The 25014-nt window shown below is 41.2% G+C and overlaps 1 protein-coding gene across 1 annotated transcript; it reads right to left on the reverse strand.

Annotated features, from left to right (window-relative positions):
- Positions 1-15337: 15337 nt before the first annotated feature.
- psat1 (phosphoserine aminotransferase 1) lies at positions 15338-24296 on the reverse strand. The gene is made up of 9 exons (XM_079162104.1): positions 24138-24296; positions 20855-20915; positions 20431-20500; positions 19378-19583; positions 18202-18374; positions 17888-18057; positions 16709-16837; positions 15917-16054; positions 15338-15716 (listed from the first exon to the last, which is right to left on the reverse strand). Exons 1-9 carry the CDS (start codon positions 24192-24194, stop codon positions 15614-15616), a joined length of 1107 nt encoding a protein of 368 aa, XP_079018230.1. The 5' UTR covers positions 24195-24296; the 3' UTR covers positions 15338-15613.
- Between the last annotated feature and the right edge of the window lie 718 nt (positions 24297-25014).

Here is a 25014-nt window from a genome sequence, read left to right on the forward strand (position 1 = left end):
AGTTACAGACATGCAGGATGAAATGCTGAAGTTAATTGCCAAGTATTAAGGGGCACAGACTATTGTAACTATTACAAGCTGAAGTCTGCAGAGTGTATGAGCTTACTATAGGTAATTCTTTCAATAGTTACCCTTTTACTTTCATGCCAGTGATTATTTTCTGAAGTGTTTTGGGACAAAGTGTCAGCCTTGTCTGTCATACTTTTCATTTTAAGGTGATGATCTTAAGACAAAATATCGGCGGTGTTAAAGAAAGCTGGAACAAATTCAGCGTGAGGTGTTCAGATTCCGTTTCACTGAGGCGAAGCACAGCAAGTTTCTTACTGTACTAAGACAGTTAAATACTATGATAGACTGTTTTAGTTTAGAGTTTGAATTAGGCTACAAAGCTGTAATCTCAGCGGTCATGCTACAGTAGTAAAGTAAATGTTATTAATTGGGATCCTAAATACATTTAAATATGTTTGTTTTTGAATCTGCAATTTACCCAAGTACATTTTATTGGTAAAATTACATTACATCAGTGGCAAGCCGTGCATTTTATACCTGGGCCTTCAGTGCTGTCCTACTCGAGCTGAACCACCTCCTAATAACCTCATTATGACGCCACAGCTACGGTTATTATTTGTTTCTAGGGGTGTAACAATACACGTATTCCTATTAAACTGTTCAGTACGAGGCTTACGAACCAAACAATACGTTTGAATAATACTAGTGCATTTGGAAAATGCAGAAGTTTAAATTGTGGGAAATATAATGTTTTCGGTGGACTACACGCAACCTGGAAACATGCTGTCTGACACGCCCACCCAGGAACACTATGCTAAACTAGCAGGAAAACAACAGCAGCACACTCTCTCCACAGCTGTTCCCTACTGATTCAAACAGAGCTAAAGCAATCGCTACACAATCCCCATTTCTCCAGACCAGAATTCTTATTTTGTAAAAGAAAACAAAACCCCAAACAGAGAACCAAATGTCTGAACCCTAACCCCTACAGGTTATTTGTTTTGTGTAAAAATGAAGCTCAACACCTACAAATACACTAACTGCAGAGTGCAGATACATGAATACGCGCATGTTGTGTCATCAATGCATATTACATTACATTACAGTCATTTAGCAGATGCTTTTATCCAAAGCGACTTACAAGAAGTGTATTCAACATCGGTATTCAAGAGAACTACTAGTCAAAATCAATGTAATTAACACAATGACAAGAACAAACTCACAAGAACCAGTGACATATATTTATATGACAACAAAGCAACAAATCAATCCAGCAAACCTGTTGTGCTAAAACACGTATTCCGCCGCACACTAAAGAGAACGAGCCATTCAAATATTATTCACATGAGAGGGAACAATATTAACCATATCATAAAAATGACACGATGTAAAACAAAGCAGTTCACTTACCACAGCTGCTGTTCAGTTAAAAACAAAGTCCATCCTCCTTTCTTTGTTAACAAAGAGTTTAATACCGCGGTTGGACAGAACATCAGTGCGGTTCAGTTCCAGCCAGAGGTCCTCCTGCGAACGTGTTCATTGAGTTGTAGATCCACTCGGGTCTCTCCAAAAGTTTTCAGTGTCGTGTTGTGCTATGATGTCGTGTTGCTGCCTTGGTTAGCCACCTCAGGTTAGCGTAGCTCCAAACAGCTCCAAAGACCTAGACGCTCAGTTGCAAATGAAACACATTCCCAGTCATAACATGTGCAACGCTTCTCCGACGCTGTTAGCCAGAAATACCGTTCGTACAAATCCTTTTCCTGGCTGGGTCAGGGCTGCTAGCTGTGGGGTTGGCCGACCCTTTCTTTCCTTCTCCAGAATGTCATGTCAATGTCATAACTTCTTACATATCTTTCAACTTGAACTCTTACTACTAATACGAACTTCTGCTAACTTCTGGTTCAGCGTCACAACAGTCACGCTAGCCCACTGACCAATCACACTGCACGTTATTGCTGACGTACTTGTAGACTACCTCGGTAGCTCTGACATGTCAAAGAATACACCCAACATGTCAAACTAAAGATCTGATTGGTTGAAGACTATGACAATCAACAATATCTTCCTTGTTTACTTTAATCTGCAAAGTCTACCTAGAGGGCCTCGGGCCTCTCTTCTTACCTAGAGACACAGAGGTGAAATCTGATTGGATAAAAGCTCTACTTAAAACAAGCTGCACTGGAAGCAGAGCAACTGAGGAAGACAGTAGCTGTGCAATGAGAAAAGAATTATAATACATGTAGTGTATTTGTGAAAAAGTATTTAATTATAAAATAGCTATAATTTTGTGATTCTGTTTAGGCCAGCAGAGAAGGCTTTGCTGGCCCTGACGGCCCACCACTACATTACATTACAGTCATTTAGCAGACGCTTTTATCCAAAGCGACTTACAATAAGAGTAACTCCTTAGCATTTGAACTGTATACTTGCCTATCGACACATTTTTTATTTTTGCATGTTCAGCTATAACCTGCTGTGCACTGGCTTAAAGACTCTTTAGGTTACACATGCAATTAAGTGAATTAATTTATTACTAATGATAATTAATTTCAAGCACTCTCTCTACCCCACCCCCAAAAAACTATTGCAATAGTTCTTTCAAGGAAACTTATTGAAATTTAAAGTAAATCATGTTTAATTCTTAAACAGAGTTGAACTGAGATAATTGGCTCCTAGAGGTTGTGGCAAAATCTGATTGGTTGAAGTTTACAACTTGAAGGCCATCAGTCAGCTGATTGAGTCGGAAGCTATAAACAGAGAATGAATGAAGTCTTTTGCTGAGCCTCGTTTCAATCAGGAGGGACTAATTAAAAGAGGAGCTTGAAGAGTTATTAAAAAATTAATTTCTTTGATATATTGTGCAAAATAGAAAAGGTTAGATATGTGAGTCTTTTGTGATTCAGCCCCTATTATGACATCACATGGAATATAATCCATGTGAGTTTACAGATTAAAGGATTTGGAGAAACCTGATTACCACAGGTAAAGAAATGTAGGGAGGATCATGTGATCACTTGCGAGTGTGCGTGCGTCTGCGAGTGAGTGTGCACCTTGTGTCTGTCCACGGCTGCAGCAAACTGCTTAATATTTTGGGGTGGCCAGTTCTGACTGAATGCTTACGGACCTTGCTGGGTTGCACTCTATTGAGTGCACCTTTCTATTTGGCCATTTAAAGGATTAGGTCAGGGGATTTCTAGACATCATTTCATTGGAGGACATCTCACATTAACCAGGTATGCATTTGCATTTTGAAGAAACCCAGAACAGAATGTTCCCTCTAAGAGTATGGGACGTGGGGAAATCAGAAAAAAATTTGAAAAAAATAAATGCATTACCTGATATCTTGTATCACTATAACCTGATTTATCACAGTAATCAGGTTTGCAAATGTAGTCAGCGTCTCAGCAAAACCATAAAAAGAGCAAATGTGCAGTGATTCCAAGCCATATGGATAAGTTAAGCACACATGTACCACAGCAGGCGCTGAGTGAATAAGTGTCAGCAGTGGCAAAATGACAACGTAACACTAAAATCAATGGCACTCTGCCGCTAATGAATGACAAGGCTAATTGCGGGAACGGCTTGTTGCTCTTTGGTTTAGATAAATACTCCGACAAGTGAAGTGCTTTAATTATCCCCAGTGTGTTTGTGGCTGAGCGCCGCCGCCACCGCTGCACTCGAGATGCCTGCCGAATGAGACAAGCTAATTAAGAGTGATTTTCCCCGCTCCCCACTCATTAATAACACAACAGCAATTAAGAGGAGCTAGCGGAACATAGTGCATTTGGTGCTAACAAGATTAGCCTCATGGAGCAATGAGTTTACGAAAGAGAGAGCGAGAGAGACACTGGCAGACACAGAAAGAGAAAGGTGAAGCTGGGGAAAAAGATTCAATTGAGGGAGAAAGATAGTAGTAGATGGTGTTGAAAGGAAGGAGAGAGATAGTGTGGATGTAAGGAACTGTGAGAAATGAGGAGGGAAGGAGGCAAAAAGAAAGACAGAGAAAAGATGTATGAGCAAGACAAATGAAGCCAAATAAAGGGGTGAAGGACAAGGAAGTGAAGGAGGAAAAGAGAGACAGAGGACAGGATCGTCGTGTGTTAAATTGTGTTCAGATTCAAAAAACCTTTTTTTCATTTTCCTGCATGAATCACCCGACTGGCCTTTAAATGAGCTGTTGCATAAAGGACATTCAGTTTTGTGAGCTCACTGAATATTAACAGAGGCAGGGACGAGACTGTGCACCTCTGACAGCGTTTAATTACCACCAATACTGTGTGAGAGAGATTATGGAGGTAATAAACAAATTCAGGATGTAACAAAAATGCGGTATGTCGGTAATGTTTACACTGCACCAGTTAATTACATGTGGGTACAACAATCAGAGCATTAACATGGTGAATTAGATCAACCCTACAGTGAGTCATATGGCGGTTTGGTATAAAAAGCAGGCCGACTGGCTTCAAGGGGTTCCTTCAATACTAAATGAAGTAATAGGATAAGCTAAATTAGAAGCCTGAGTGATTTGGAGCAGGATACAACTGTTGATGTTTGCCGGTTTAACTGAATCTCAGGGGCAAAGACAATCAGAGACAATGCAGAGCCAACAGCTGCGCTAACGTCTCAGTGAGACCGAATAGCACTGCTTTGAGCTAAATGCTAACAAGCTGTTTAGCACTTAAAATGATTACATTCGCCATCATAGTTTAGCACGTTAGCATGTAATGAATGTCTAATTAACACCAAATACTGTATATAAGAAGTGGATGTAGTCACGGTGACGTCACCCGTTGCTTTGTGAACTGCCGTTTTCAAGTCTCAGGTCTCTTTTTGGCCGCCACCATCTTGGTTTTTTGCAACATGTGAGACGAGAGCATGGCGCTAAGTAAAACCGAACGCTGAATAAGACCTTTTTTGGGCAATCAAAACTGGCGACTTATGGTCTATTTTACTCTAAATGAACATCACGCTGTATTGGAGAAGAGATGAAACTAGCGATTGAGACCATAAACTCATGTTTACACTGTTTACTGAGGTTATAAATCAAGTGCGAAGGCAGTTTCAGACCCAGAGGTTGCCGTTTGATTAACACTAAAGTACAGTTGAGGCTGAATATCATTGGACTTGCAGGAATTTCATAAACCAAAAGTACTGGACAATTTAAAATGTTTGATCTCAAGGTGGCGCTACATGAAACATTAAGGGATCACTAAAGTCATTACTATTTATCTCCAGGGGAGCATGAATGTCTTTATCGAATTCCATGGCAGTTCATCTTATAATAGTAAAGATATTTCACTCAAAAAATGGTTTAGTGATTATGTTTATGTTTCATGTGTATATTTGTATGAAAGGAAAGGTCAGATAGAGAAAAAGTAAATAGAAATCAAACACATGGTGCAGGTGAGGTACAAACCCACTACAGACTCATCTAAAGAAGCCTAATCACATTATATTTAACGTCCAAAAATAATTTCGACATCAAAGCACTTTTGAGCCTTATTTTGTACACAAAAACAGAGAATCAGTCAGTAAGTACAAGCTTGTATTCCATAGTTGGACACCACGGTATTTTTAACGAGTACTGCCCTCGAGAGCTACACTACATTGATAGTTAAAGATTACAGGTTTGTCCAGTTATGTGAAAAGGACCTTGAGAAATACAAATAAAGAACCTTTTAAAGCTGTCTGGCAAGTCTGTACTCACATACTTCACTTTAATTATAATTAAGGTACATTTTTGAAGATAAGAATAAAAAAGTAGCCAATACATTGCATTTCAAGAAAAGTGGAGGTTCCTGCACATGAATTTGATAAAGTTGCTATTCTGACAAAACGAGAATTTTATGAAGATATTTGGGGAAAGTGCTTGCCCATAAAATATTACAGTAAGATATACTAGTCTGCAGTATAGTGAAAAAAGATAGGAAGAATATAATAAAGCACTGATTCTTCTAACCATCCATCCATTTTCCTCCGGTCGGGTCGCGGTGGCAACAGGCCAAGCAGGCTGACCCAGACTTCCCTCTCGCTCGCAACATGTTCCAGCTCATACTGGGGGATCCCGAGGCGTTCCCAGGCCAGCTGGGAGATATAATCCCTCCAGCGTGTTCTGGGTCTTCCCCGGGGTCTCCTCCCAGTTGGACGTGCCCCGGAAAACCTCCAGTGGGAGGCGTCCAGGAGGCATCCTGATTAGATGCCCGAACCACCTCAGCTGACTCCTTTCGACGCGAAGGAGTAGCGGCTCGACTCCAAGTTCCCTCCTGATGTCCGAGCTCCTCCCCCTATCTCTAAGGCTGAGCCCGGCCACCCTACGGAGGAAACTCATTTCAGCCGCTTGTACCCGCGACCTTGTCCTTTCGGTCACGACCCAGAGTTTGTGACCATAGGTGAGGGTAAGAACGTAGACCGACCTGTAAATTGAGAGCTTCGCTTTCCGGCTCAGCTCTCTCTTCACCAAGACGGTCCGGTGCAGCGCCTGCTTTACTGCTGCAGCCGCACCGATCCGCCTGTCGATCTCCCGCTCCATCTTACCCTCACAAGCCTTCTCCAAGTCCACAAAGCACATGTAGACTGGTTGGGCAAACTCCCAGAACCCCTCCAGTAGTCTTGCGAGGGTAAAGAGCTGGTCCACTGTTCCACGGCCGGGACGGAATCCGCACTGCTCCTCTTGAATCCGAGGTTAGACAAACTGTCGGAGCCTCCTTTCCAGCACCTTGGCATAAGCTTTCACCGGTAGGCTGAGTAGTGTGATACCCCGATAATTCGAGCACACTCTCCGGTCCCCCTTTTTGAGAAAATGGGAACCACCACCCCGGTCTGCCAGTCCATGGGCACTGATCCCGACCCCCATGCGACACTTGGCGTGTCAGCCAAGACAGCCCAACAGTGTCCAGCGCCTTCAGCATCTCAGGGCGGATGAACCGCTCTTAGTCGGATCTCTGGGTTCTTCTAACCAAACAAAACTAAGAGGATTTTAACAAGATGAAAGTGAGTTTTTCATCAATTAAGATCCCTAGACATCTTGTTAGTGTAACCATAATAATTTCTTCAATGTCAATATCGATTTCACTTCATCTTCCATGCACATATCATAAAATCTGATTATTTTCACATTTAATGACAATTTATTTGTCTGAAACCATTAACGATATAAGTCCAGAGTTCAATTTGTAATAAGTACTGTACAGTTTGTATTGTAGGTAAGTAGATAAGTATAATCTACAAATAATATTTCAAATATAATGTAGAACACTGCTGCAAAATTGTTCATGTATAAGAAACAATAAGGGTCCTAAAATAGAACCTGTGTATCATAGCTCTCTCAGACTCTATACCATTATTATTTTATTATCAACATAATTTCTATACCACTTCAAGACATAGCCTTGAATGCAAGCAAAATGTCATCATCAACAGCCTTGAACGCTTTTGAGAGATCCAGGAAAATACTACATGCAAACTTTTCATCTGCTCTGTAAGAAGGCTACTAAATGGGGCAACTGTGGCTCAGTGGTAGAGCAGGGTCGTCCTTCAATCAGAAGATCGGCGGTTTGATCCCCGGCTCCGCTGTCCATGTGTCCTTGGACAGGACACTTAACCCCAAATTGCTCCTGTAGGCTGTTCCTATGGTGTGTGAATGTTAGTTAGTCCTGATGGGCCGGGGGCACCTTGCATGGTAGCCCCCGCCATCAGTGATGCCAGTCAGACCCACGGCATCATTATTAGACGCTCAGACAACTGCGGTGGTAGAAAGATGGAGATAGTCCACACAGGGCAATTGGGAAGGATGGTGGATGGGTCAAACAAACACAGGACCCACTGTTAGTTTCCTATGCGAAACAAAAAGTTAACATTGAATTATATTGTCATGTGAGTCACGTGACCCGTTAGTCACTTGAGATGCAAGTCTCTTGACTGGTTAGTCATTTGAGTCGCAAGTCACGTGAGTCGCAAGTCACGTCACTTGCCAGTGGCGTGAGTCGTTAGTTGGTCAAGTTAACGTCAACCATGCTCTTTTCCTAAACCTAACTAAGGTATCTTATAGTATTTGGCGAGTTGGAAGGGAGAACGTGTTGTGCCCGGTGTTAGCTGCTAGCTCCTTCAGCGCTAACGGAACCTGCTGACACTGCAGTGTTAACCTCATGAACCTCATGGAGAAGTCCGGGGATCACATTGGGATTCATTCAATTGACACCATAAAAGTCTGTACAAAATTGTATGATAATCCATCCAATAGTTGTTGAAATACAGTATTTCAGTCTGTTCCAAAGTGGTGGACAGACCAGGCGACCAACATCGCCATGCTGTTAGAGTGGCTAAAAAAAGAATAAAATCCCACTCACACCCATCAAAAGATTTTGAAATAGAGGTGGGCGGATTTACTTTTATGCCCATAGCATCAAAAACACATGTAAGAATGAATTTCCATTCATGTCCATCATATCTGACTGGTGGCAGAAGTCCCAGCATTTCAACACCTTTGCAAATATAATCAAGTGCAAAAATATATTTTGGGTGAATTTCTTTTTTCTGACGTTGCACTTGGAAATTAAAGCGTAGATCTGTTTTTTTTTTGTTCTCGCTCTGACCTTGTCGCGGCATTGTTGAACAAAGCTCATTTTCAGTATGCAGACATTCTCAGGCACAAGTGTCTGTTGCTTCTTTTAAAACAAACTGAAAGGAAACCGTCTAGTCTGTTCATGACTAATAGGCCTCGCAACAAAAGATTTAACACAAAGAACCACCCTGGACTGTGTTTTCATGCTGTCCATGACCGCTACAAGCAAGTTCATCGGTCTCTTGGAGCTTGTTTGACCAAGTTAAAGCTGATTTAATTATGATTATTTTTACATTAAATGCAGGTTTAATGATCGGTCCACTAGGGAGCCATTTAAAAAAAAACTGAAATACATACATTTTGGATAGCATACAGTAATAGCTATGATGTCAAACGGTGTAGACATCAATCCACATCAAACCACCATATTCCACTTAAAGATATGCCTTTTCCTTTGGTGCTTCTGTATGCGGCAGCGGGGCAGGTGAAACACAATCATTCTTTTTCTCCTATTTGTGGGAAAGTGCACTAAATGCTCTGTAAAGCACACTGAGGGAAAAGGAATAAACTAGTTCAAGGATAAATTGAGTGATCTTCTTTGAGCAGACGGTGTATACAGTATCTATAGAAAACAGACGGAGGCAATGCAAACTGTGTGTGTGTGTGTGTGTGTCTGAAATAAAGGATGTCAGTCACAGTAACTTTTCATGCTGCAAGCACGGAGCTCTTGACAAGAGACTCAATCAGCAGCACTAAAGCCGGCCTCTGCCTCCTCTGCCTCTGCCACCCTACTTTTGTGTCGACTAATCTCCACTGTAGGATGTAGAGGAGCCATTTGATATAGTCTTCCCCGGTGTTTTTCATTATCACCGTCTTACTGCAGCCTGCCGCTGGCATTACCTCGACATTAGTGGGCTTGACAGGACGAGAATCACCACACAATCCTGTCACAACCTCCCGTCTCTGCTGTAACCCTACTCGCATTTCAAAGCCCCTCTGCCTCTTCTTATTTCTCAATTGCTTTTTTTTCCTGCTTTGAGGTGGATCTGCAGCAGAATCGTGGACGATATTTTTGGGGGAAATTGCTGAGAGGTTAGGCAGTTTGTCGGAAGCATAATTTCATTTAGGCGGAGGGCAGAGTATAAAGAACTTGAGACACAAGAGCGAAGTCTCAGTTGGAAAGATTAAAAGTCAAATGCATACTGTTTTCTCACATCCTCTTCACAAATACAGATGAGTTGTTGAAATTTGCTTGATTTTACCACCGTCTTATTCCAAAAATAATTCTTTCCCATACTCACGCTGTACACAGTCCATTTCACAAACAACAGGGTTTGTTCAACACAGTCATGCACTTGCAAACGTGCACAAATGGTTGACAGGCTTGTTCCAATTAATGCATGACTGCCATTACTTGTTGCGTCCTCCGGCGGTTGTTGTAGCCCAGAGCAGCAGATTTACGAGTTCTACAGCTTCATCATCAACATTTCTAATGAGCAATCTTAAATCTGTCAGAAGGATGGATTTTTTTTTCTTCCTCTGGTATTTACATCTTCTGATTTGTTGCAGTTCTTTCTGCAGTTTTATCCGCATGTGCTTTAAAGGCCTCTTTACATAATTGACTGTACCTCACTTGCTTCAGGCAACAGTATATCTTGTTGTATTTGAGCCTGAACATGAGGTCCCCAATCAACCACATGGACTTTGATTTATCTCCAGGGGTTTGCATAACAGTATATATTCTCACGTTTCCTTTTCTAGGCTAAATCAGCAACATGTCTCATAGTTCCTTTAGGCTCCTTAGGCTTCAGGTTTCTTTTTTCAATAATATGCCTGTAAACGTGACGTTCATGCCCAATAAAACTGCACAGAATAACTGTATCTCTGGCCACAGCACAGCCACTGTACGGCTGCAATGCATTTATTTGTGTGTATGATTCCGTTAGCTGTTAGCTGTTAGCCAAACACACAATACAAAACAATAAAGGTGGGATACTGTTTTCCACAAAAACATACAGGTTATGGTTTTCGACCATTGTGTCTCTGGCCGCAAAGTAGCTGCTCGGGGTCTGCAATGCTGTGTTATCACGAGCGTCCCCTTTGGGCCGGTCAAGAGTAGTGAGTGACGATCAGCAGGCAGTCAATGTCAGCATAATACCGGCAATAAAAGGTATTTTGAGAAAGTGTGAGTCACCGCAACCACGAGAGGTCCTTCAACATGCAGCCATGACTGGCTACTTAAAATATTATGCAGTTCACTGCAGCAGAAAGCCAGATTGGCCGTGGACAGACACAGAGGTGCACACTCACAACGTACACAGACACACGACCGATCGCATAATCTGGAACTCCATTAAAAAACGTCATGTGCCGTCTGGTTGGTTTTGTATATATTTTTCTTTGATGTTCTGACATAGTGTGAGTTTTTTTTTAAGTGTGATTCCCTCTGCTGAACATGGTCGATCATGTGACTTTGCTTGTTTACACTCATTATGTGACTTACTTGTCCATACTGATCGTGTGACTACTTGCTAATATGTCAAAGCCCAAAGGAAATTATGTTGTGATTGCCCTGATGAAGGCCTTAATGGCTGAAACCGTAAACTTGCATTCTTTCAAACGGCCATCAGGGGGCGACTCCTCTGGTTGCAAAAAGAAGTCAGATTGTATAGAAGTCAATGAGAAAATGACTCTACTTCTCACATGATTTATTCCCTCAGTAAACCTTGTGAACATGAGTTTATGGTCTCAATCTCTAGTTTCAAGTCTTTTTCAATACAGCATGATGTTCATTTAGTACATTATGGTCCATTTAGAGTGAAAGAGACAATAAATAAACTTTAAGCCTTTCACAGTGTTTTCAGTTCATGAAAGTTAATTGTAACCGCTTTGTTTGCCTGAAAATGTCTTATTCAGGGTTCGGTTGAACCCTGTTGTGGCACAAAAAAACAAGATGGCAACACCTAAAAACCAAATTGTCACAGACAAAAACCGAACTCAAGGCTTTGGAGTGGCAGTTCACAAACTAATGGGTGATGTCACAGGCACTACGTCCACTTCTTATGTACATTACTGTGACTGTGACGACTGTGTCTAAATAGCCGTGAGTTATTAAAGGCTCTGTAAAACACTGCCATCTTGAGTTCCTCAGACTTCTTCAACAACTCTTAACTTGTAGGATCACCACACTTAAGAGCGCCAGAGGGAAACCCTTTTCAACCCTGAGCAGCACTCACGCCTTTTTTGTGACATGGTAAACATTCCTGCTGAAAACCAACATGTTCACAATGTTATTGCGAGCATGTTAGCATGCTTATTTTAGCATTAAACCCAAACCTCTACCGGTGCCCAGGTTCATCTTGTTTCAACATCCAAAGTAGCACAACACCTCGAACACAGAATCGCAACTTTTAAACAATAGACGCCCTACTTCTACGTTTTGAAACATGGCTATGAAGTATGTCAGGAGATGTTAGATAAACTAGAAGCTGAGCTAAAAGCTAAAATAGTCACTGAATGCAGAGGGTCTTGGTACACTGAAGAGAAGTCACCAAATTAAACTACAGAGATAGTTTTCAATGCCACCATTGGAGATGACCATGAACTAAGACAAGCTCGTTACTAGAAGACTTGCACCTTGAATTTCTCTTATTGCACCGACAGATAACTCATCTGGCTTAAAGCAATACCTCAGTCTGACAGAAAATGTTTTACCTTTCAGCATACACACACACACACACACACACACACACACACACACACACACACACACACACACACACACACACACACACACACACACACACACACACACACACACACACACACACACACCTTCGCAGCAGGCTGAACATCTCCCGCTCTGGGGATCCACAGTCAACACCAGCATTCAGACTTTCTCCCCTGCTCTTGGTATTGATATTTGCTAACAGCCAAAATTACTTTTTGGGAAGAATCACCCGGGATGTTATATAAAATAATAACTCTTGGATCAACTTAACTTTGTGTTTCATTACATTTCGAAATGAAAGTAAGAAAATAGCCAGTCGCTCTTTTTTTTTTTTTTGGACTCAGAGGCGACACTTCACGATCACCTCCTGCATTCTAGATGGTTTTCGAGAGGTTTATTGAATGTGTGTGGGACAAAAAGAACTTAATGGGAAACATCACTTCAAGGATCTTGCTTTTTACTAAAGTGGGCTGCGACATAATACAGACGGTAAGCCTGAAAACATTTGAGAGGCTGCAGGGTCGGTAGTTCAATTCCCACTTATTACAGCCATACAACCATTCATGCACTGATAGATTTGTAAAGCATGAAAGAGAAAAGCGCCGGCAAAGCGGTGCAACTCATGTTCTATTAACAGCATGCCCGCTGCACACTATGAGCCCTTTTACACAAGTCTGCATGAGGAGAGGAGTCGTTCCTGGTAATCAGCTAGAATGTACGTCTCCTGGATGGGCCTCTACGACAATGACTGTAAGCAACGTACCTTTTTGTGTCGTGTATGGACATATAGTTCCAGTGCTTGAAATACATTTTGTAAGGAATAAAGGCTGGAGGTTGATAGAAAGTGAAACTCAACAATGCTGAGCTCTGTCAAAACATTATGAGGCAAAGATGTTTATGTTTTCGGAGAGGATACTGATTTTGTTCTCTAGTTGAGGACCCTGTGGTGGGGAGTTGACCGTATCAGATGATGTGTGCGTATTACTGATGTTGTGGGGACATCAATCTGTTAACACAGTCACATTGTGGGGACTTCCCCCTTCCTTTTGGGGACAGGTGCCCATGATGTAAATAATTACATTGTAGGGTGAAATTGAAGGTTAGGGTAAGATTAGGTTAAGGTTAGGTTAAGGTTAGGGTAAGATTAGATTTGGGCTACGGTTAGGTGTAGGCTAAAGTAAGGTTGAGATTAGGGTAAAATCAGGTTTAGGCTAAGGTTAGGTTCCAGGCTAAAGTTTAGGTTAAGATTAGGTTTAGGTTATGGTAAATTTAGGTTAAGGTTAGTGTATTACTCTTGTTATGGGGACATAAATATGTTTACACAGTCACATTGTGGGGGGGGGGGGGGGAGACTCCTTCCTTCCTTCCTCATAATGTAAATCGTTAGGGTAAGATTAGGTTTAGGTTAAGGTTAGTGTGATGTAAGAGTTAAGTCTCCAGGAAACGAATGTGACTCAATTTAATGTCATGTAAAGTAATGGTAACATGACTGTGTGTGTGTGTGAGATTACAATACAACGCATTTTCTCTTTCTCAATTGAGCTATTAGCAGTAATTACTTGTTTCACCACATCTTCTCTTTATCGCTCATGTGTGTTAATAACCACATTATCTATAATGGAACACGATTATATAATATCTATCTTTATGCTTTGGCAATATGATTTAATCAACATTTAATGCCATTACAGCCTGACTCAATGGGGTGGGCAAAATCACTATGAGATGAGTCAGTTTAACATTTGATCGCCTCCACGGTTTGCAAACATACGTTTCTTGATGAACACTTCCACCTAGAGGTTATTTGCAGGAAAAACATCTTCAGGTCACATTTTTGTTCAAGCTTGTTAGCAGCACATGTGTCTGAGAATGGAAATATGTGGGCATCTTTTTAATCCCTGCTTAAAACGTTTTTAATTTATTTGAGAGTTTATCTTGATTTTAATTGATCAAGATCTTGATTGAACTTTTCTTTGATTCTTTTGATTTGATTTGACCTTAGTTGTCCATATTTCTGTTGTGTAAATATTGATGGACAATTTTATTCAGGTCCTGTTTTTTTGTTGTCACTTATATTTGGGCTCATAATTGAATTTGATATTTTATTTATAATTCTGGCCTTGTGTGAAAACACTTTATAACCGGGGTTTTATCATGTTTATATTTGTATTATTAATACAATAGTTCAGATAAATGTCTGCGACAGTCAATCCATGCAGTGACAACAGATAAGTACATCCATGTATTTTAAATAAACACACCTTTACAAACAGTATACTGAATTGGCTTCCATATGTCTTCCTTCTGACTAGTGGAAAGAAAACATCCTAAATGTACATTTAGATGTTTCTTTTACTACTTTGTCTATTTGCGTCTGTAGATTTCTCCTAAACTCACCACTCAGCAGCTCTTACATTCACCAAACGTTACACTTTCATTCCGCTCTATAATCTGAAGGTTTCTACAGAGGGGTTTGTTCATACATACTGAAAATATGGAGTCAATTTATTTTTGTTAAATGGCTGTTTGCTAAATGTTCAGGTTTATGGAGTTATTAAAAGAGACATTCAAAATGTTGTCTATTAAAAACCTTTTACTCCAATATGTCAACAAAGTAAAACAAGAATTGTGATCCCGACTTTATCGAGTGTTCAGATTTCTGTACAGGAAATGGGTTATAAAGCACACATTTATAAGACTATGCTTATTTAAACATACATTTTGATTTGATGTAAGTAATCAACTAGGGAGGTTTCATGGCGGTATCTATTATTTCATTTCTTTACTCTATTCACCTGTAGTGTCTCCTCTTAATCAGGGGAAATACCGGAGCCGACTACATACGTGTTGATTTATATACACGGCCTTACACGGATCAATAAGATCACTTCCTGAACAGAAGTCAGGATCAGCAGATGGATTCATACATTATTATAATTATTGATATGGGTTCATATTGGATTTCCAAAAGAATACAGTCAATAGTAAAACGGCACTGAAGTCAAGAAATGACGCTGCGACATGTAAATATTGCCAAGTTAGATTTACTGGAATGTAAACATGTGGAGCAAGTCACAAACATTACCTACAGTATGTCTATTAAAGCACTGTTAGTCAACGTTAAAATACTGTTTCTATAAAACACAGATGTAACTAAGACAATACTGGCAACAGTAGTGGTTAAAGGTGATTAAGGACAATGAAAGGGTTTTACAAAACGTGCAGCTTCAAGATCCAACATGGATCTCTAGTAAACCTTTTTGAAGTGACGAAATGTAAGTGTGTGATATCAGCCGACTTTCAGTGTGGCTGTTTTATTGGTGCTCTTTCAGGAATTCTTTCATAAAGGTGGCCAGGGCTTCAGTGTCCTCCACTGTAACAGCGTTGTACAGAGACGCACGGATTCCTCCAACTGACCTGCAGGGGGAGACAAAGCGCCAAGTTCGAGGTTCACAAAGCTCTTACTCCAAAACATTACAAGCAAATCCATCGTGCATCGGACTGCTGGTGTTCATGTCTGACTTAACATAACCTCACTTACTTCAAGGACCCAGTATTCTCTCTAGTAACCCTTCAAATACAGCAGTAAAGTAGGTCTACATGCAGGTTGGACTAACCTGTGTCCTTTCAGCGATATCATTCCGCGTTTGGATGCGCCGGCCAGAAACTCCTTCTCCAAGGCTTCGTCTCCCTCTTTCTTCCCCACATAAAAGGGTACGTTCATGCGGCTTCGACAAGTCACGTCGACGGGACACCTGGACGGGTGGACACAGCGGTACGTCAATCCAAGTTACATTATTTCCCTTCATGACTTCGGTGTTCTTCATCGTTACTGTCATCGTATACTACATGGCCTTTAGTTTACCTCTGTATGCATTGGTATTTGTATCAAGTCTTTGTTTTCCCCTTTGGTTATGTTGTGAAAAAGAGCTCTTATTTTGAAGGAGACTTAAACACATAGTACAAGTGTGTTTTACCCCCCAAAAAACATTTTATGTTTGTTTAACACCTGTTGCTAGCACCGTTAGCCGCTAGCTGTCGGCTCAGCCGTCGCTATGTTGAGAGGCAATAGAAATGCTCTGAATTTGGAATTTAGCAACTTTAAAGTTTGTGGTCTGATGACAGAGCTTGATTCTGTTGGGAAACCAAATGGTGGTCATGTTTGTATTCATTGTTTTCCTTCTTAGCTTTTGGAGCTACAGTATTGTGTCCTTCATTCTTTATCATACCTTTTGTGAACCATCACTTGAAGAGTTAAGACCGTCATTCAGCCGGCGACGCCGTGCAATATTTCATGCTAATACAGTTTTAAATCTTGAAACAAGACTGTAGATCAGGACTCTCCCAGAAGGTTTTAACCTTCACCGAATTTCCTATTTGAACATCAGTTGCTGTTTTGTGATACTTACTCATAGAAACCATTAGAGGTATTGATGATGTCATAAATCATGGAGGACTTCTGCTTGTTGAGCGTCTCCATGGCAGCGCTGCCGCCGTTGTTCTTGATCCACTCCAGAACCAGACCCATGATGTAGATGCTGAACCCACAAAATAAAAGTTACAAATATCTTTTTGTTTTTAAATGTCCTTAAAGAAACAGCTCAATATTTTGGGAAATATTCTTAATTGCTTTCCTGCCGAGAGTTAGATGAGAAAATTGATACCTCTCATGTCTGTATGCTACGTATAAAGCAGCAGCCGCTTAGCTTAGCTTAGCATACAATAATAAAATAAAATAAAATATAAAAACTTTAAAAAGGTACTTGCACTGTGAGGTTGCCAGGCAACCAGTAGAGACTGAAGGAAGCAACTGGCATCCTAGCCAAGACGTTAGCATCGCACTGGCTCCCTCGACATAACAACAATGAGATTTGTCTGTTGGATTCTGGATTCTTTCAGAAAATGAACTCTAGGTTTAGGATACCGACATGTTTTGTTCAGCGATATAATCTTTACGAATGAACACCACTTTTATGATTTTTGAAGCATGAACATTAGGATATAAACAGACTGCACCACGGTCACATAAGCGACAGTATACACAATGAGCTTATAAAGGCAGACCAGTGTTCTCGGGATGACATTTAGTCGTCTCATTTAACCACTTGTTAGCAGCCGCAGAGTATTTACTGACGTATTTTATGTCATAGAACAAAACATGAAAACTTGTTTTAACCACAGACCTTTTTTCAGGCATTTAAAAAAAAAAGTTATAATAATAATTCCAGCCGAGATGAACCAAAAAAGCTGACTCATCTCCTGGTTTTAGGACTCATTCCTGCAGCACTCTATAGCCAAGCACATTGTCCACTGAGAAATCCCAACTTGTCGAAGTTACATGTTTATTAGTGAGATTTAAACAGGTGATGATTGTTTTACCTTCGGTTGAGCTAGGTTAGCCGTTTTCCCCGATTCCAGTCTTTATGCTAAGTTAAGCTAACCAGCTGCTGTCTGTAGCTTCATATTTAACAGATAAAGAATAGGAGTGGTATCAATCTTCTCATCCAACTCTCAGCAAGAAATTAAATAAAGCGCATAAACTTGAACTATACCATGAAAAATGGAAAATGCAACCAAAGAGTCTGTACCTGAAACATGGTGGCGTGTTGTAGAGAGAGTTCATTCCAGCCTGCACCTTGTAGTCCAGGACAATGGGACACTCTTTCAGAGCGTGTCCTAACAAGTCCTCTCGCACGATTACCACGGTTACCCCGGCACAGCCCACGTTCTTCTGAGCTCCGGCGTAAATCAGCCCGAACTACACAACGCAAGAGGACACATTGGAATATGATACCTTACCTTGCTTTATCTTATAAAGAACGTAAAACATTTTATGTTAACTTTCGGGGAGCCAAGGAAGGAAAGAATTTAACATTTTATTTAGTATCAATCCTGTCCTCACCTTTGACACGTCCACGGGTCGAGACAGGAAGTTGGAGGACATGTCGCTGACGAGGACCGCCCCGTTTGTTTCTGGTGTGAAGTTGTACTCCACGCCGTGGACAGTCTCGTTGCAGCAGTAGTACACGTAGGAGGCCGAGGGGTTCAGGGTCCAGCTGCTGGGGTCGGGGATTTCTGGAGGGAGCAACGACAGAATTTAGTTAAACCACCGTCTTTGGTTATTTTTAAATCCAGTTTGGAAAATCAAGCCATTGACTTGTTAAAAAAAAAAAAATGCCTGAAAAAGGGAGGACAAGAACATTTTTCCACCATCCACAGTGACCATTTCACAAAAGTTGCATAGAACCAGATGTGCCAGTTGAACTTTCTGTCTGCAGGGCCAGATGCTCAGAAAAATAAGAGACTGCTCTTTCTGGTGATGGCAGCCTGAAGAACGTACATTTCCTAAACAAAACTGTAAAACTGCCTCCAAACGTTATGACAAACGAGAACCCCAGTCAGACACAACCATGCGGAAAAGGCCGCTTGCATACCAGAGTCTTTCACTGGCAGTCGGCTCTATTGTTTATTGTGGAACAGCCTGGGCACACAGCCAATACTTTTGATGTGATAATTGAGGACTCCGAATTGCTCGTAGGAGTGAATGCGAGTGTGAACAGATGGAATAACTCAATTGAACTTTAAAGAAGTAAAACTAGAATTACCACCTCACGGTTGTATGCCTCGAGTTTGGGGATTTCGCCGTCACCTTGTTGTTTTTTTTGCAACCAATGAACAGAAGTTACCATATTTGGAATGCGGAGGAGTTACGTAGATATGTCGTATACGGCTCTGGTAGCGACAGAGATCTGTCAATCACAGTAAGCCCGCCCTAAAGCATACCCTGCTTTATGGTCTATTTGACTCTAAATGGATCATAATTTACTAAATGAACATCATGCTGTATTGAAGAAGACTTGAAACTAGAGATTGAGACCATAAACTCATGTTCACAATGTTTACTGAGGTAATAAATCAAGAGAGAAGTAGAGTCATTTTCTCATAGACTTCTATACAACCAGAGGAGTCGCCCCCTGATGGTCAGTAGAGAGAATGCAAGTTTATGACACTTCCACACTGGCTTCACTCGGCAGAAGTGGAGGTTGCCGCACGGAATCGACAAAGCACATCGACTTACTCGTGTAACGATCCAGCTTCGGGTGGACGATGTTGACTTTGCCGTACTTCCCCGCCTCTTTCGCAGCCTTTTCGGACCACGTGCCTGTCACCAGGTAATCGGCGCACCTGTCCTCTTTGAGGCCAATGAGGTTGAGGGGAACAGCGCTGAACTGTCCTGACCCGCCGCCCTGCAGGAACATCACCTTGTAGTTGTCGGGGATGTTCCTGTGAAGAGGAAAAAGGTCACTGTGTTAAAACACTACGCTGACAGACGCTTATCTCACCTTCTCACACTGATCCACACCACACGGTTTGCAATCTTGATTCTCCTTAGTTCATCGTTCTGGTGCGCTCAGTGCCTATGGATAGGTAAAACCAAGATTATTGGCATTTAAAAGTAGATTCAAATCTACTGGTCGTTGTGATTTTTTCGCTTTTTGAGTTAATAAGCTATGGCACTTTGAGATATACAGTACATGTTATTTTGTGAATGGTTTAATTCTATGAGGATTGTATTAGTCTGTCCTGCACTATATGAGCTCACCACTGACTTCTATGAGTTTCACGGTAGAGGTGTATCTCAGGCCCTAAACAAGGCTTCGCAGTCATTATTTTTCCTCAAATTGAGAACAATCCTTAACAATAAAAAAAGAAGTTAAACTCATAAAATATGAATATTCAAACAGTTTTTAAATTCACACACTTTTTGACAAATGTTAAAGATTAGAGCAAAGTTGAACTCCTCCTGAAGAAGCCTGCATAGATACCTTTGTTTAGTTTAGCACAGCCCAACCCTAAAGCTCTTTGGCATTCAGCCATCAGTACCCTGAGATACAGTTAGAGGTAAAGGATTTAAAAGGAACACAGTAGAGAATGTGCATGTAACTATTAATGTGGCAATGCAATTATTGCCATCATCCTACTTGTCCCATTAATCATTGTTTTAGTTTGCATACTCAGAAATACTGTGTTTATTTCTCCCATGGTCTTGAAAGTGTCGCAATGGTGCTGCGGTGAACAGAGGAGAGGAGGAGGAGTAGAAGCCATGTGAAACGACCAAAGCAGCACTTACAGCAACTCTCTCATCAGACTCTCCGTTTTGTTGAGGATTTTGTTGAAGTCCGCTGATCGGTGACTCATCTCTGGTTGTAACAGTGGGAAAACATTTTTATTTAATCCCAACGTCATTGGCATTTACACACATTCTGATTATATTTGACTATTACATTTTACGCTGGCATGAAAGCATGAAGAAGGGACTGAAAATGAAAAGCCTGTTATGAGGGGAATCACTTTGTGTCCAGTATGAACAGGAGGAATGATTATTACAGCAAGAAAACCTGTTCCAGTGTTCACTGTTCCCAGACTATTGCTGTAAGACTTGAAACATTGTGAACTTATCCTTTCATTAGTTTGGATCGTCCATAACGTGCATCGATGGTGAGGAACACAGCGGTTTTGTCTCGTGATGCGACTCGGTACGTAGTTCCACTTACCGAGAACGCTAATACCGGTGCCGCTGTAGTTGAGGAGCTCCTGCTGTGCTTGAAGCAGCACCTGAAATATAAAAAGCACCACATAGTAAAGGCAGGTTTGGTAATCTTGAGAAACTAGCAGGAGTACGTGAGATTTTTTAAATGATTCAATCGAAAAAACAATGTGCCAGTGTTGCTAACTCTTTTCCGGAAAAAGCAGCTAACAGCATTAGCTTCAAAAGTTGCTAAATCTGGCAAAAAAGTCAGCAAGTCAGCAAAACTGACAGCCCGTCCCTTTAAGCCTCACATTATCATTATGAACCATAGACTGTATAAAAGAGGTGGACGTAGTCATTGTGACGTCACCCATCGGATTGTGGACTGATGTTTTGAAGACTTGAGTTCGCTGATTTGGAAAACGATCGTTGCCATGTTGTTTTTTTTTGCAACCAATGAAAAGAAGTTACCATGTTTGGAATGCGGAGGAGTGACGTAGAAATGGTGTATACGTCCCTGTAGAGACAGAGACCTGTCAATCACAGTAAACCCGCCCTAAAGCTTACCCTGCTTTATGGTCTGTTAGACTCTAAATGGACCATAATTTACTAAATGAACATCATGTTGTACTGAAGAAGACTTGAAACTAGAGATTGAGACCATAAACTCATGTTTACAATGTTTACTGAGGTAATAAATCAAGAGAGAAGTAGAGTCATTTTCTCATAGACTTCTATACAACCAGAGGAGTCGCCCCCTGCTGGTCAGTAGAGAGAATGCACGTTTGAAGACACTTTGAATCGGCCTCACTCTGCAGAACCGGAGAACCGGGAAATATATTACAAAACACAAATACTTTTCTCAAACCACCGTAATAACAAAAACTGTCCATTCATGGTTTCCAAGCCCCAAAACAGTTATGAACACAAACAACAATGTGAAAGCTGTCAAGCTAGCAGCTTGCGGAAGACTCTGGTGACGAGCAATGAGTGCACGGGCAGAATACGTGCAGTTGGTAGGTAGCTGGTCAAATCATTACATCTGGGCCGAATGAAATGATTGGATGTGTATATTACAGTCCTGTGACAGCCCACAGATGCCGGATTTTTTATTTATTTTTGTCAGAGCATTTGATTCATTGATTGCTGTTTTTGCTGTAAAGACAATTTCAGCAAAAATATCAAAAATGTTTTTGAGGAAGATTACCAACACTGCCTTTAGGAATTTCTTGAAAAGACTTTAAACCGGATCAGAAATCAATGATGATGGCCGGACAAAGGTCGGTTTGAAAGATAAAGGGGTATCATGATGCAGAACAACAGGAACATTTCACAACACTATGAAATATAGTGTTCCTCTTATCCATAGTGCTTTTCATCCAAATTAAGATAATGCAGATTTAAATGTGTTTAGAGATTTGAGCCTTTGGCTCACTGCAGTGCTGTGGAGCTCAACACACACAAATTAAAAAACACAACAAAAAAAAATCAACACCAATAACATTTGCCCCCCAAAAAAAGCCAGCACAGCAAATAGATACCGATTATTTGGCAGATTAGTGGCATTGCACATCGTGCTACATGAATGATAAGTAGTGCGACAACAAAAGGCAAGAAGCAAGATATAATGAACACGTAAACAATAAAGACATCATAAATGATCAAGTTGTAAAAAAATCTTGAGTTGGGGTTTTAACAGTATACTTTGTTAATAAAATTGACGGTACACTGTGTACATCTGCTGAACTGAGGAAAGAGAAGTGTGTGTGTGTGTGTGTGTGTGTTAAAGGTTCAGACAGGAGCAGTATGGCTGCTCTGTCGAGCACCTACAGGAGGGGTCACCAATAGGCGGACCGCGGTCCGTGTCCGGATGTATAACTGATGGATAATTGAGAAATATACATTTTAGGGTTCAGGAGTCCAGGAAACACACCGACCAATTACATGCGTTGTAAATCATCTCACGTGATGCTACTCAGCCAATGGAATATGTGTATTGCAAAATGCATCGTGAGTCGAGTGAGATTTGCACACAGACAGGAGAGGGAGGGAGGGAGGGGGAGAGAGAGAGAGAGAGAGAGAGAGAGAGAGGGAGGGAGGGGGAGCGAGAGCGAGAGCGAGAGAGAGAGGTCGGAGGAGCAAACTCACATGGCTGCTCCAAAAAGAGAAAACAGAGCTTTTAACAAAGAATGGACGGACTCTTATTTGTTCATTGATCTGCTGGCGCTATAAACCACTCTGTCTCAAATGTTCAGATACGTGGCCATTATTAAACGCGCCAATGTGAAACGCCACAATGTGACCAACCACACATCTTTAGAGCAAACATACCCACTCCAGTCTGAACTGAGGGCAAGATGTTAAGATGTGCAGAGATTGTTTATTATAAAGTTGACTGAGACCGTTATGATGAAAAATGGATTTAACAAAGAAGAAAAAAGTTCACTCCAGCTACACTCTTTTATTTTCATTCGTTTTCTAATTTATTTCTATTTATTTATGCATGTCTATCTATTATTTATAATCCATAGAGTTAAATCTGAAAACTGAGAATAATAATTGTTAAAATATAATTGATGTGTACTTTCTTTATTTGATTTTTCGGTTGCTACACAGCGTAAATGAGATATTATTGTAATGTACCTTTGCACGAGGACATTTTCTCAATCTGGACCACACAACCTCAGTCTCACAAGTACAAACATGCATTTATACTCTCAAACACACACGCACGCACACACACACGCACGCGCGCACACACACACACACACACACACACACACACGCACACACGCGCACACACACACACACACACACACACACACACACACACGACTGTGCCAACTGCAGAGGAATAAGTGCCACCTTTAAGATGACGCTCCCTTTATCTCTCTGCGTATGTTTTACCATGAAACGCGCATGATTTTGAAGAGCAGGATTAATCTTTCTAACAGCTCACTCTCTGCCGTAAAGAAGCTGTTTGCGCTGCTGCCGCCGGTGAAGCACCAAAAAAAAGGAGCCGGTTTCCACACGAATGAGGATGATGCAACTCGACACGCAGTTTTCAGCTCTGAGAGGAGGGCAGCGCTCAGACCGACGGCCGGTCTCTCACTCCACCGCGGACACGTCTCTGTCGTTACGGAGATAAAGTAGTGCCGAAATGCTGAAGACGTGGGCTAAACGCGGAGCTTTGAACGTTGCATTTAGTAACAAGGTAGCTCATATTTTGCACCTTTTTGTCTCCCCCCTTCACATAATTAACGTCACATTATTAACGTTACACAAGCAAAGTGCGGGTTTAAACTTACGGATGGCGGGAGTTTTGCAGGTCCAGCGCCAAAGTTGATGGTTTGTTTCTGCTCCATGATGTAAAGAAAGAGAGAGAGAGAGAGATTTCCCGGTGGATGCTTGCTCTGCTTTGCTTCAGCGATGTGGATGATTTCCTCCCCTCCCTCCTGCACAGCTCGTCGGCGTGGAAGCAAATTGTCTAGCGGTGTGTGAAATGTTGCGTTCAGGTACCACCTCGTAAACTTGTGTGCTCCATTGACAGAATAAGGTATAATTGATGTAAGGCTGTATACATCTTTAAACACCTTTTAGCTTATTAGTGTTATTAATTAACCCTTGTTTAATAATTAGTTTGATAAGTTAGCGATGTTGGACATATTATTGTGACATAGGGATAATTCATTATGTTGATGTAATTGTTTTTAAATGCCATGTATTTGGAGATATGAAAACAAACAGAGCAAGAACTGCCACATTAAACAGAAATATAATTTAAGCCTGTTTAATTGTGTTGTTAAAACTCGTCAACAACAACAACAGATACACAACAATAAAACAGAGACCATTCGTTGTGTTACATAAGAAGCCAAAAGGCTGTTTGTTAATATTCGTTCATGTGCGCTCTGTGGAAATACAAATATTTTTGACATCACCTGAAGGCAGCACGAGGACCCCCAAACTGCCAAGCAGCCCTCCTATTGGCTGGTGGCACACGTTGTTTTTGGTAAACGGCATTCATTGGTGAATATTAGCTACGCACTGTCTGGTTCCGCGGTCACGCCACAAAAACATGCTGGCGCGCACCTGACACGCACGAGACAGACAGAAAAACTTCAGTGCTTTTCATTTGAAACTATTAAAGTAACAATGTAGCATCATGAAAGACTGTTTCATGAA

Source organism: Pholis gunnellus (assembly GCF_910591455.1).
Source record: "Pholis gunnellus genome assembly, chromosome: 6".
In the NCBI taxonomy this organism is placed as follows: domain Eukaryota; kingdom Metazoa; phylum Chordata; class Actinopteri; order Perciformes; family Pholidae; genus Pholis; species Pholis gunnellus.

Excerpts from the sequence above, each read along its gene's own strand:
- psat1 (XM_079162104.1), bottom strand. The coding sequence starts at position 24,194 with ATGGAGCAGAAACAAACCATCAACTTTGGCGCTGGACCTGCAAAACTC. Across the intron at positions 18,375-19,377 it reads GAAGCTGGATCGTTACACGA|AAATCCCCGACCCCAGCAGC; the intron begins GTAAGTCGATGT and ends TGCTCCCTCCAG. Across the intron at positions 15,717-15,916 it reads ATATCGCTGAAAGGACACAG|GTCAGTTGGAGGAATCCGTG; the intron begins GTTAGTCCAACC and ends CTCCCCCTGCAG.